Below are 14672 nucleotides of genomic sequence, written 5' to 3' on the forward strand. Positions count from 1 at the left end.
TGTACTTCTTCCAAAACAGATTTGTTCACTCTTCTGGCAGTCTATGGTATATTCGATATCCTCCGCCAACACCATAATTCAAAGGCATCAATTCTTCTTCGGTCTTCCTTACTCACTGTCCACTTTCACACACACGTGAGGTGAATGAAAATACCCATGGCTTGGGTCAGGCACACCTTAATCCTCAAAGCGACATCTTTGCAATTTTAACATTTTAAAGAGGTATTTTGCAGCAGATTTGCCCAATGTGATGTGTTGTTTGATTTCTGGATTGCTGCTTTCATGAACACTGATTGTGGATCCAAGTAAAATGAAATCCTTGACAACTTTAATCTTCTGTTTATCATATGTTGCTTATTGGTCCAGTTGTGGGGATTTGTGTTTTCCTTATGCTGAGGTGCAATTCATACTGAAGGCTGTTGTCTTTGATCTTCATCAGTAAGTGCTTCAACTCCTCTTCATTTTCAGCAAGCATGCTGTGTCATCTGCATATCACAGGTTGTTAATGAGTCTTCCTCTAATCCCATGCCACATTCTTCTTTACATAGTCCAGCTTCTTGGATTATATGCTCAGCATACAGACTGAGTAAGTATGGTAAAAGGATACGACCATGATGCAAACCTTTCCTGATTTTAAACTACGCAGTATCCTCTTGTTCTGTTCAAACAACTGCCTCTTGGTCTATGCACAGGTTCGTCATGAACACAATTAAGTGTTCTGGAATTCCCATTCTTCCCAATGTTATCCATAATTTGTTATGATCCACCCAGTCAAATGCCTTTGCATACTCAATAAAACACAGGTAAACATCTTTCTAGTATTCTCTGCTTTCAGCCAAGATCGATCTGACATCACAATGATATCCCTCATTCCACATCCTCTTCTGAATCCAGCTTGAATTTCTGGCAGTTCCCTGTCGATGTACTGCTGCAACCGCTTTTGAATGATCTTCGCCAAAATTCTACTTGTGTGTGATATTAATGATAATTGTTCAATAATTTCCACATTTTGTTGGATCACCTTTCCTTGGAATGGGCACAAATATGAATCTCTTCCAGTCAGCTGGCCAGGCAGCTGTGTTCCAAATTTCTTGGCATGAACGAGTGAGCACCTCCATCACCGCATCTGTTTGTTGAAACTTCTCAATTGGTACTCCACCAATTCCTGGAATCTTTGTTTTTCGCCAATGCCTTCAGTACAGTTTGGACTTTTTCCTTCATCATCATCAGTTCTTGATCATATGCTCCCTCCTGAAATGGCTGAACATCAACCAATTCTTTTTGGTACAGTGACCCTGTATATTCCTTCCATCTTCTTTTGATGCGTCCTGTATTGTTTAATATTTTCCCTGTAGAATCCTTCAATATTGCAACTCGAGGCTTGAATTTTTTCTTCAGTTCTTTCAGCTTGAGAAATGCTAAGCCTATTCTTCCCTTTTGGTTTTCTAACTCCAGGTCTTTGCACATTTCATCATAATACTTTACTTTGTCTCCTCAAGCTGCCCTTTGAAATCTTCTGTTCAGCTCTTTTACTTCATTTCTTCCATTCACTTTAGCTGCTCTACGTTCAAGAGCAAGTTTCAGAGTCTCTTCCAACATCCATTTTGGTCTTTTCTTTCTTTCCTGTCTTTTTAATGACCTTTTGCTTTCCTCATGCATGATGTCCTTGATGTCACCCCACAACTAGTCCGGCCTTTGCTCATTAGTGTTCAATGCATCAAATCTATTCTTGAGATGGTCTCTAAATTCAGGAGGGATATATTCAAGGTTGTATTTTGGTTCTCATGGACTGTTCTAACTTTCTTCAGCTTCAATTTGAACTTGCATATGTGCAATTGATAGTCTGTTTCGCAGTCGGCCCCTGGCCTTGTTCTGATTGATGATATTGAGCTTCTCCATCAACTCTTTCCACAGATGTAGTGGATTTGATTCCTGTGTATTCAACCAGGTGAGGTCCACGAGTATAGTCGCCGTTTATGTTGTTAATAAAAGGTATTTGCAATGAACAAGTCATTGGTCTTGCAAAATTCTATCATGTGATCTCCAGCGTAGTTTCTATCACCAAGGCCATATTTTCCAACTACTGATCCTTCTTTGTTTCCAACTTTTTCCTTCTAATCAGCAGTAATTAATTACCAATGCATCTCGACTGCATGTTTGATCAATTTTAGACTGCAGAAGTTGGTAAAAATCTTCAGTTTCTTTATCCTTGGCATTAGTGGTTGGTACGTAAATTTGAGCAATAGTCGTATTAACTGATCTTCCTTGTAGGCATATGGATTTTATCCTATCACTGACAGCACCGTACTTCAGGATAGATCTTGAAATGTTGTTTTTTGACAATGAATGAGATGTCATTTCTCTTCAATTTCTCATTCCCAGCATAACAGACCATATGACTATCCAATTCAAAATGGCCAATACCATTTCAGCTCACTTATGTCTAGGATATCAATCCTTTTTTTTTTTTTAAAGAATATCTTAACCAATTTATTTCACTTATATTTTCCTTTTAATATTTGCACAAGAATTAGATATAACAATCAATATATAATTAAATACAAAAGAAGTCTTCTACTAGACACTAAAGTTCCAAGTGATAAGAAAACATGTGTTACAGTTTAAATTGGATGCAGTGCTTCTTAGTGGTATATAAACTAATGATGCATCTTACAATGGATGTGTCTAAGACTGGATGAAATATAGTACATAACTAAAAATAATAATTCTCTAAACATGTTCATATAGGATATCAATCTTTAGGTGTTCATTTCTGACAACTTCCAATTTTCCTAGATTCATATTTTGTACATTCCACGTTCCAATTATTAATGGATGTTTACAGTTGTTTCTTCTCATTTTGAGTCAGCCACATCAGCAAATGAAGGTCCCTAAAGCTTGACTCCATCTACATTGTTAAGGTTGACTCTAGTTTGAGAAGGCAGCTCTTCCCCACTTGTCTGTCAGTTTGTCATACTGTGGTGGCTTGTGTGTTGCTGTGATGCTGGAAGCGATGCACTGGTATTTCAAATACCAGCAGGGTCACCGTTGGTGGACAGGTTTCAGTGGAGCTTCCAGACTAAGACAGACTAGGAAGAAGGACCTGGCGGTCTACTTCTGAAAAAACTGGCCAGTGAAAATCTTTTGAACAGCAGTGAAACACTGTCTGCTATAGTGCCAGAAGATGAGCCCCTCAGGTTGGAAGGCACTCAAAATAAGATGAAGAGCTGCCTCCTCAAAGTAGAGTTGACCTTAATGATGTGGATGGAGTCAAACTTTCAGGACCTTCATGTCTATAATACTTGTAGTTGAATAAGCCAGGCAGAGGCTAGGAGGTGAGGTCTGAATGTCTGCTCCCCCTCTACTGGGCTAGGTGACTGTGGGCAGATTTCTCAGCATCTCTGGTCTCCTCACAAGTTCCCTACAGGCTTAAATAATGGTAGGAGGTGCAGACTCGGGGGGTGAAGTAAGGTCCTCCCAGGCTAGGCAGAATGGTGAGCCTGGTTCTGAGTGTCCTGGACCCATCCCAGGCCAGCCTCATTCTTCCCATCTGCCTCCTCTGCAGGCCCCTCCCTTCCCAAGAGGTCTGGGGTGACATGGGTTGGGTAGCGAGATGGAAGGAAGGAATTTGGGGTGATGAGCTCAGGCCCCTTTAACCCTGTAACCCAGTGCATACTGAGGGCAGCTGTGGAGCTGGATCACTGTGGGCAGCACACGTGCACGTATACACACACGCTCCCAAGCTCAGCCCCTGGAACCACATAAGCTCATGAAGGTTGCTGTCCATTCATTCACACAACAAACACTTCTAAGCACCTACAAGGTGCCTAGCACTCTTCCAGTGCTGTAAGTTTCAGCAGCAAACAAAATGGACCAAGATCCCAGCCCTAATGGCACTGACATTCTAGTGGGCTCACCCTCTCTCAACAGCACATCCACACAGATGTACACACACTGGCTCACACCAGACAGTACACAAATAACACACATGCCAATTCACACCCTCAACAGCGCACGGATGTACACGCTGTTGGAGTCCTCACCCCACCAGTACACAGACCCCGATGAACTCACACATACCCCACTTCAAGTTACCACTGAAACTTCATGAATTGCCTCATGCTTGGACATATTAGGATCACACAATACTACCCTTAGAACCTGCATGAAGGTGTAAATACAGACACATTACTACCCTTACAGTTTGCACAAACATGCAGGTGCACACCTCTACACATGGGTGCAAACACACAAACGGGCCCAGGCATATCCTCACGATGAGGTACTTCCCTGAAAGCACACACATGCACACGTGGCGGACAGCCCCAAAATTCCACTGGGGAGCCTGTGATGGTTCTGGAGCCAGACAGAAATGCTCACACATGGTCACCACATGGTCTTGTATGAAAACAAGCCCCCCATCCCCAGGGGGCGCAAGCAGAGGCAGGGAGGCCGTGTCAAGAGAAGCTGGGGTTGGGACTCCTGCAAGGGTGAGGAGAGGCAGGCCAGGATGAACACTCTTCTAGCAGGCACCATGGAGCCTGAGGTCATGAGAAGGAGTCATGGCCCCCATCTGCTTCACCGTCAGACAGGCCTTCACCTGTTACACGTATATGAGGCTCCGTCTGTCCTGAGTTTTTCTTTGTAGATTTTGTACACCTTGAGAGCCCAGGGTGCTAGGACTGCAGACACCCACAACTTTAAGTGTCAAAGACCCCTGGACACAGAAGGTCAGATCTGACAGCCTATCCCCAACTCTAACCTACAGGATAGTCCCAAATTGCAGGAAATAACTTTCTATAAATTTTCTCAGCATGGAATGAATTCTGGGTCCTCTGGCTACAAGGTCCACTCCTGACCATGGTGACCTGACCTCCCCCAGAGGTTGGTTAAGTGGCCTGAGGTTCAGACTCAGGCACTGAGAATGGGGACCGATACCCTGGGACCCAGGAGTGCAGACAGGTCTCTCATCCTTCCCAGCAAGTCAATGTGGGTGTTAATGCCAGGAGGGCCGTGGAGGGCATCTCACCCACTATTCACTGACCTGACGGGGAAACAGGCCTGACCCAGGTTTCCTGCCTCCTAAGCAGGAATCCAAGAGTCCCTGGGTGGCACAAATGATTAAGTGCTCAGCTACTAACTGAAAGGTTGGTGGTTCAAATCTACCAAAAAGCACCTTGGAAGAAAGCCCTGGCAATCTGCTTCCAAAAGGTCACAGCTATTGAAAACTCCACATGCAGTTCTACTGTGAAACTCATGAGGTTGCCATAAGCCAGAATCAACTCGATGGCAACTGGTTTGGATTTGGTTTTAACCAGGAATCCAGGCCTCTAACCCCCACTGGGGACTTTGTCTCCACAGCCTAAGTGAGCTTCCTAAGGACAGGGCTCTGCCTTCTCCCACAGTTCATCCACTCTGACCTCCCAGAGACAGACAGACAGACAGACAGACACACACACACAACCCATTCCGGTGGTGGGACTGAAGAAAATGTAACTTACTCCTGCATGCAGGAGAGTGGACACTAGAGGGCGCAATGGTACCAAGAAATGCCAATCTGGGCTCCTAGGAGGACTCTTAGGGCCTACCCTCAGCTTTGTGAATTCAGAAAAGGCAGGAACCCTTTCTTTGCTTCCACTAAACAAACTGAAACACCACAGCCCTGAAACATTACTGAACATTTTGATCAAAGATTATATAGAAGAATTCTGATCAAAAGGGAGAAAATGCAGAACAGAACTAAAATTCTCATGGACTCCACACTTTCTGGAGCCAACGCAGCTGGATGAATCCCTGAAACTATTGCCCTAATAATCTTTAAAACTTAACCCAAAAATATCCCCTGAAGTCTTCTTATAAAACCAAACAATAGCTTAGCTTAACTAGTAAAAAAAAGTCTCCCTTGAGCACAGTGCTCTTTTAAGAAGTATCTACATGGGATCAAAGTGACAACGGCAACTTGAAAGATTACATAGGAAACTTAGGGGGCAGTGAGTTTAAGTTAATGGGGGAGGAACAACTCAGAAAAGGAGGGTAAGAATGACTGAACAATTCAAAGAATGTAATCAATGTCACTGAATTGTTCATGTAGAAACGGTTGAATAGGTGTGTGTTTTGCTGTGTATAGTCTCAAAAACAAATAAAATTTTTAAAAAAAGGTCTTGGGGAAAAAAGAAAACCACCACAGTCCTGGTTTGACCTTTAAGGCCCCCTGACTTAATGCCCACTCTCTAGGTGTGGAAAATCTCCCAGACACTTCCCACAGGAGCTCCCTAAGCATGTACTTGGCATTGATCCAGCCAATGCTCCCCCTCCTTTCTCTGAGTCTCAGTTTCCTTGCTTGTAAACAGGACACAAATCCCCTGGAAGATTCGCTGCAGGGATCAGATGAGATCATGTAAACAAAGCACCAGTACATTGCTCAACAATAACACAGACATGGAGACCCCTCTCTGCACATTCCTTCCTCCTCCAAGAAGCCTTCCTACATTATTAGCCTCACTGAGCCCAAGTTCTCCAATAAATCCCCACGACACCCCTTGCGACAGGTTGAATTGTGTTCCCCAAAAAGTTATGTCCCAGTCCTAACCCCTGGTACCTGTGACTATGATCTTATTTGGAAATAGGGTATTTACAGATGTAATTAAGTTAAGGATCTTGAAATGAGATCATCCTGGATTTTAAAAATACAGTGAAACCTGTAAGAGTCAGAACTCGACAGGACTGCCTTGCTTTTCTGGGTGTCGCAAGTTTTCTGCCTTCGACAGGTTGCAGTCTTACCACTTTTCTCTCTCTTGTTTTAGTGAGAAATATCTGCGTTTTCCTTCTCTGACAGGCTTCCACCTTACAAAGGTGCTGGCTTTCACAAGTTTTACTGTACCAGATGCCATCAGGTTAATTCTGACTGATGGCCACCCCACACATGTCAGAGTAGAACTGTGCCCTGTGCCCCATAGGGTTTTCAATGGCTGCTTTTTCCTCAGAAGTCCATTGCCAGGCCTTTCTTCTGAGGCACCTCTGGGTAGACTTGAGCCTCCAACCTTTTGGTTAGCAGCTGAGTATGTTAACCATCTGCACCACCCAGGGACTCTATCCTGGATTTAGGGTGGCCTTAAGTCCAGTGATTGGTGTCCTCATAAGAGCAAGGACAGAGAGATCAGAGACACAGTTAGGATGGAGGCGGAGATGAGTGATGCATCTATAAGCCAAGGAATGCCCCCAGAGGAGGTGAGGAAAGATTCTAGAGCCTTCAGAAGGAGTAGAGCCCTGCCAACATCTTGATTTTAGACTTCTGGCCTCCAGAACTGTGAGAGAATAACTTTCTGTCGTTTTAAGCCACCAATTTTGTGGTAATTTGTTATAGCAGCTCTAGGAAATTACATCCTTGAATGCATACATACCCCAGCTGGATCTGCTTCCTCCAGTGGGGCACCCCAGCAAATGGTAGGAAAGGAGCACCTCTGTGAAGGAGATTGGAATGGAACATCCAAAGAAGTAGGAGGAAACTCAAGAAAACAAAGGGTACCAGGAGCCAAAGAGGGGAGAAAACAGTTCTGAGGAGAGTGGATGAGTAGGATGAGGCCTGAGAAGTGTTCCCAGGACTTGGTGGCATTTGCAGGAGCAGTGTGAAAGTGGAGCTGGGGTCTGAGACAGCACAAGCACTGGACCCTAGGAGGTCCTGCTCCCTGGCAAGCTCACCCATCCAAGGCTTCCCATTTCCTCCACTCTGCCTCCTGACTCCAGGATGTACCCTGGGTTCCCCACAGCACCTCACACTAACCAGGCCCCACACTGAACTCCAGACTTCCTTCCAAACCCACTTCTGTCCCTGGGTCCCATCTCAGTGACAGCACCATTGTCCACCTAGCCACCCAAGGTGGAAACCTGGAGGCTGTCATAGCTTCCCCTTCCTCTCCATCCATGCCGAGGAATTCCCAAGCCCTACCCAATCCATTGCCAACATCTCGCTCCGATCTGTCTAATTCTCTCCAGTCTTGTTAGTACAGCCTGAGTGGGGGGCCTCTTACCCGGCCCTGCACCCCAGCCCTCTCCTTAGTCTCCCAGCCTCCCCTCTCTCCACTTATCAGCCCTCATCAGCAGCCAGTCATCCTCTTAGCCCTCAGAATTTCATCCAATCACTCTGCTTAAAACCTTCCTGGCTCCCCAGCCTGGCCTTTATAACACGTCCTGCCAGCCCCCTCCCCAAGCCTCACCTGCACTTCCCCAACAGTTCAGCCCCACTATCTGCTCAGAGTGCCCAACAGGGCTTCCTACCTCTGAGCTTTGCACGTGCTGTTCCTTCCACCTGAAGTCCCTTTCTCACCTAGTGCGAAAGGCCACAATTCCCCATTTACCCATCAGGATCCTCTGCTTGTGTTCCTCCCACACTGGACAGCATCTACTCACCTCACCAGCAGGCGGGGGGATCCCGTGCGAGGGGGCACAGGCGGCACGCTCAGCTCTGCCAAAAGCCGCTTGGCAGGCAGTGGAGGCAGCACAGGGTCTGGGGCAGCTACGGGTGGGGTGGAGAAGCAGGCAGGTGGAAGGCAGCTCCTTCGGGGCGGGATTGGGGGGGCGGCGGGCAGCCCCTCATCCTCTCCAGCAGTGGGCAGTGGTTCGGGTGGAGTGGTGGGCTCAGGCGGTGAGCGGAAGATGTGGCGTTTCATAGGCACAGGCCGTGGGGTGGTGCGAGGCGCAGGGGCTGGGGGCGCATGGGCGCGGAGCAGGCCAGCCAGGATGCGGCGACGATGGCCAGGGAGTAGCATGCCCATGTCCAGCAAGCGAGCATCGCTGAGGCCGTGGCAATCGGCGGCCCGCAATAGTCCATGCTGCTCGAACAGCCCACTGTACTGTTCTAGGTGCAGCGCCCGCAGCCACTCAGCCACCGACAGTGCACCATCTCCGGCCTCTGCCATTGTTCCTGCCAGCAGAGATCCAGCTGGTAGGGCTCTGTCCAGATCTGCAATAAACGGATGGGGCACGAGGTCAGAGGCATGGCTGCCCAGGCATGGTCCCCAGATCTGTATCCCTCTGTGACTCTGCCATGCCACAGGATCAAGTTCTGCCCTTGAGCTTCCTTCCTCATGTCCCATGGGCCAGGCACAGCCGGCTACTGCCAGGTCTCTGAGCACAAAGGTTGTTCCCTTTGCCTGAAACCTGCACCCTCCCCCCTATGGCTTCACGGCATCCAGCACATGTGTCTCCTTTGCTAGGAAACCCTCCAGGACATCTGGGAGTTGACACATGACCACCGTGGCATGACTGGTGCTATGTCGGCAGCCCCAAATGCCCCCTGCAAAGTCCAAGTCAGGGCCCAATTCCTGCTGAAGCCCCAGTTCCCAGCTGAAAACCAGGCCCAGGGCCTGAGGGAATATGTGTGGGATTGACAGGCACCACTGCTGGCCCCTCTACATGCCCAATCTGGGGGCTGAGCCTTGTCCCACCTCCATGCCTGTGGAGGAAGCAGAATGCTCCAGGAGGTGAGTCAACCCAGCATCACGCAGCCTGTGGCGTCCTGACCCTGTGAGTGACCCCTTCCATCAACAAGTGGGGCCAGGGAGTCAATGTATAGGAAAGGTCATTCGGTTATCCACTCAGAATAGCCTGTGTGGACAATGAGGACTCAGGCTCCAACTCTGTTAACTAAGAGTTCCTAACCTGGCGGGAGTCAGGAGATGACACAAAGAGAAGGTGATTAACAGATCAAAAACCAAAAACCAAACCTACTACCACTGAGTCAATTCTGACTCATAGCGACCCTACAGGACAGAGCAGAACTGCTCCATAGTGCTTAACCACTATGCCACCCGGACTCCTTATTTGCAGATCAAAGGAGAAAAATCATATGATCCTCTCCAGATCCTAAAAAGGCACTTTAATATCCAGCTTATTTAACACACACACACAAACTTACTAAAATAATAGAGTGATACTTCCTTAAACCAAAACCAGCATCTTGCTTAATGGAAAAACAATAGAAAATTTCCCTTTAAAGTCAGGAGTAAGACAAGGATGACCATTTCACCACTATTATTATTTCGCATTGTTCGAAAGTTCTAGATAGCCAAAATAAAGAGGAATAAATACTGGGGAGAAAGAGATAAAAAATCCATTAGTTGCCAATAATAGGAGTTTTAAACTGGAAAGCCCAAGAAAATCAACTGAAAAACTATTATAAATTATAAAATAATTTATTGAGTAGTTGGATTCAAAATTAATATAACAGAAACCAATACTTATAAGCAATAACCAGGTAGCAATAAAGAATTTAGTAAGATAGTTTAGTTCAATATTAATATGACAGAAATCAATATTTATAAACAATAATCAGGTAGTAACCAGGAAGAAAAGATTCCATTGTAAATAGCATCGTAAAATATAAATACCAAGAATAAACTTAGTAAGAGATGTGCAACATCCAGAAGAAGAAAACTGAAGTGTTACTAAGAAGCAAAAAGAAGAGATAGCATGTTCTTGGATAGAAGACATCATAAAAATGTTAATCCCCCCATACTATTCTATAAATACATACCATCCCACTAAATATACACACAAACATTTTTTTTGAAGCTAGACAAGCTGATTTTAAAGTTCATGTGGAAAAATAAACAAGCCAGAAGAGCCAGGAAAAATCCTGGAAGCAGGAGGGGGAGGATAAAGGGTGGGAATCAGTCTCACCACACACTAAAACATATCATAAAGCTACAATAATTTAAACAGTATACGGTAGCAACACTTGAACAGACAAATCAACTGAAAAGAATAGAAAGTTCAAAAACAGACCAAAATATATATGAGAATTTAGTATACAATAAAGGTAGCATCTCAAAGCAGTGGGGGAAAAGATGGGTTATTAAGTGGTTGGCACAGCTGTGACACAATCTAGAAAAAAAACAAAGTTGGATCTCTACCTCATACCTAAACTAGTCATTGCTAACTCATGGCAACCCCGTGTGTGCCAGAACTGTGCTCCATAGGGTTTTCAATGGCTGATTTTTAGAAGCAGATTGCTAGCCCATTCTTCCAAGGAGCCTCTTGATGGAGTCAAACCCTCACACCGTATACTAGGATAAATTCCAGATGGGTTAAAGATTGCAATATAAAATCCATAAAAGGATTTTTTAAAAATCACCTCGGAGAGGTGAAAGCCTTTTGAAAATAACTGAACCCCAGAAGCTATGAAATAAAGACTGAAATATTCAACTACATAATAACCAAGCATTCCTGTATGGTAAAAAGCACCATAAGCAAAGCCAAAAGATAAATGACCAAGTAAGGGATACCTGGCACTCATATTCCAAAGGGCTAATTTTACTAAAACATGCAAAGCACTTAAAAATAAGAAACTAATCAATACTATAATAGAAAAATGGGCAAAGAATCTGAAAAAAGAAATTCACAGAAAGAAAAATATAAATGGCTCCTAGACATATGAAAAAGTACTCAATTTCACGAAGATAAATACAAATTTAAAATATTCTGAAACATCACTTTCCACCAATCAGATGGACAAAGAACAAAACATCTGATAATACACAGCACTGGGTAGTGGGGTGGGAAAACAGCATTGCCCTACACATGGGTGAAAGTGCCTCAAGAAAGGGCAATGCCACAAGCACTATCAAAACCCTAAGTCCAAGGTCCCTGGGTGATGCAAACAGTTTACACTCAGCTGGTAACCAAAAGGTTGCCAGTTTGAACCCACCCAGCGGCACTGTGGAAGAAACAGGCCTGGCAATCTGCTTCCATAAAAATTACAGGCCAAGGAAACCCTATGGGGCCGTTCTACTCTGTAATGCGTGCAACCTCCTAAATCACAAAACAAAAACAAAACCAACCACAAAACCCAAGTGCTTCTGCCCTTTGACCCAGCCACCCTTAGGCATTTATCCTGCAGTGGTACAGCATTCATGTGAAATGACCTGTATAGAAGGTTATCTACTGCAGCACTGCGTATAATAACAAAAGTCTGGAAGTAACCAAAATGTCCATCAGTTGGGGAATGGTTAACTAAATTATGGTGCAGTCATACAATAGAATATTGAGCAGCCATTAAAAAAAAAAAAATGAGGAAACTCCTAATGTCTTGATAAGGGATAACATCTAAGATATATTGTTGAGTAAAGAAAAGTGTAGAATAGTATGTATAGCATTCTGCCTTTTATGGGAGAGAAAAAAAAAAACAGAGGGAGAGGAAAGATCTATATGTATCTACTTGTAAATGCACAAAATATCTCTGGAACAATACGCAAAGGTTGCCTCTGAGGAGGGGAGCTGAGAGGCTGAGGGTACCGGAGGCAGATCCAGATGTTATGGAGCCTGAAGCTAACCAGAAGGCTGGAAGTTCAAGTGCACCCAGAGGCATCTCAGAAGAAAGGCCTGGGAATCTACTTTCAAAAAAATCAGCCATTGAAAACCCTATGGATTTTCAATAACAAAAAAAATAAATAAATTATTTTTCTAAAAAAAGAAAGAAAACCCTATGAAGCACAGGAGCTGTGGTGGTGCCAGGGGTTAACAGTTCAGCGCTAACCAAAAGGTCGGCAGTTCGAATCTACCAGCTGCTCCTTGGAAACCCTACAGAGCAGTTCTACTCTGTCCTATAGGGTCACTATGAGTCGGAATCAATTAGATGGCAACAGGTTTGGGTTCTTCTGGTTTTATGGAGCACAACTCTACTATGACACACATGGGGTCGCCATGAGTCAGAGTTGCTCAACAGCAAGTAGGTTTTTTTTCTGGAAGCTTACACAATTTGGATCCCTTCTTTAAGAAGAAGAATCCAAAAATATCTTACTTTAGTAAAAATTACAAAAACACACAGCCAGATGCACACACTGCCTGGGCCCTCCTTGGGTCCTGGAAGGAGCCCTGGAGCTCGAGCTCCATCAGCTTCCTGGAAATCAACCTCTGGGTAGGCGGGAGACTTTTCACTGTATATCTTTGTGTCCTACATTCTGAATTCTGTAAATTAAAAAAAAAGGCTACTGAGGGACCCAAGGGAAGACATAAGAAAAGAGAAATGCATTTCATGTTCTTGGAGAAGATGGTTTAATGTGATAAAGATGTCAACTTTTCCAGGGTTAAGCTAGAATTTAACGCAATCCCAACTAAAAATACCAACTGGAATTTTTTGACAGGTAGATTCTAACGTTCACATAAAATTCTATTAAGGATTAATTGTCAAATGAAAAAGCAAGGCACAGAACAGTGTTATAATATGCAAACATCTGGATTAAAGAAAAAATACACATATACATACCCACACAAGAGTCCCTGGGTGGTGCAAACGGTTAAGTGCTCAACTACTAACCAAAAGGTTGGTGGTTTAAACCCACCTAGAGGTACCTCAGAAGAAATGCCTGGCAATCTGCTTCCAAAAGGTCACAGCCTTGAAAACCTCATGCAGCACAGTTCTACTCTGACACATATGGGGTCGCCATGAGTCGGAATCAACTCAACAGTAACTAGTACTGGTATACCCACACATGTTTACAAAGAATATGTCTGGACAGATACATGAAAAACTGGCTGCCTCTGGGGAGCGGAACTGGGCAGCTAGGAGGACAGAAAAGGGAGGGAAAGTTACCTTCCACTATACCCTTGTGTATCTTTTTAGTTTTGTACCATTTTAAAAAAATAAATAAAATTTAAAAGCTAATGTGATAGTGTTGAGCTTCTGTTAAGGGTGATGGAAAAATCTGGAAATGGATAATGATGACGGTTGAACAACATGATAAATATAATTAATGCCACTAAATTGTACATGTGAAGAATGCTGAAATGGCAAGTGTTTTGTTACATATATATTTACCACAATTTAAAAAAAAAAGATAACATGATAGGATGATAAAAAAACTTTCAGAAATAGATAGTAATGTTCGCATAACAGGGTGCATATAATTAGTGTTACTGAACTATACACTTAAAAGTGGTTAAAATGGCAAATTTTGTGATATACATATTTTACGATAATTTAAAAAAAAAAAGATAATGTGATAATGATGAATACAGACTGGGAAAAAGACTTAAAATTCACAGGCAAGAAGGGGAATCAATAAGCAGACAGTGACAGAGACACCCTCCTCCTCAGTGTGTAGTTCTTGTCTTCTCCCACCCCTCTGAAGTCTTCCTGGAGGCTCTGCAAGATCTCTGGGCCTCACCCTCTGCCTCCCAACCTCAGTTTTCAAAATGGAAAATGGGACCTCAGGGCTCAGCCTCCATGGAGCCATCCTCTTCCCACACCCGGCCGAGCTCCCACCACTGCACCCTGACTCACCAGCTGGGCTGCCAACGAGGTCCTCCTAGAGGCAGCAGCTACTCAGAACCGCACCCCATCATGGCCTGAGGCAGAAGCTGCAAGGACAGGAAAGGGAGAAAACCTATGAGGTAAGGCCACTAGGGTACTGAGCAGCAAGGATGGCAGAAGAGGTGAGAAGGAAGAAGAAGAAAGAGGGAAAGGGGGTGAAAGATGGGGAAAAGAAAAGAAGAGGAAGAAGGCAGAGAGAAATGAGGAAAGAGCGTGGAGGAAGAAACAGAAGAAGAGGGAAGAATTCAGGGAACCTAAAGGACGCTGGTGATGGAGGTTAGACCAGAGGTAGGCCTTCTGCTGGTGATGGAGGTTAGACCAGAGGTAGGCCTTCTGCTGGGGATGGAGGTTAGACCAGAGGTAG

General features: G+C 44.5%; 1 protein-coding gene across 1 annotated transcript in view; it reads right to left on the reverse strand.

Moving 5' to 3' along the window:
* Positions 1-14672, reverse strand: part of ARAP1 (ArfGAP with RhoGAP domain, ankyrin repeat and PH domain 1) — a 58825-nt gene that overhangs the window by 38085 nt on the left and 6068 nt on the right. Inside the window, exons 3-4 of the mRNA XM_023736534.1 lie at positions 14279-14355; positions 8407-8959 (exon numbers count right to left, since the gene is read on the reverse strand). Of these exons, the coding sequence (XP_023592302.1) occupies positions 8407-8915 (509 nt within the window). The 5' untranslated portion in view covers positions 8916-8959; positions 14279-14355. The remainder of the gene's footprint in view (positions 1-8406; positions 8960-14278; positions 14356-14672) is intronic.

This window comes from Trichechus manatus, unplaced genomic scaffold (genome assembly GCF_000243295.1).
Source record: "Trichechus manatus latirostris isolate Lorelei unplaced genomic scaffold, TriManLat1.0 scaffold00088, whole genome shotgun sequence".
NCBI classification, from domain to species: domain Eukaryota; kingdom Metazoa; phylum Chordata; class Mammalia; order Sirenia; family Trichechidae; genus Trichechus; species Trichechus manatus.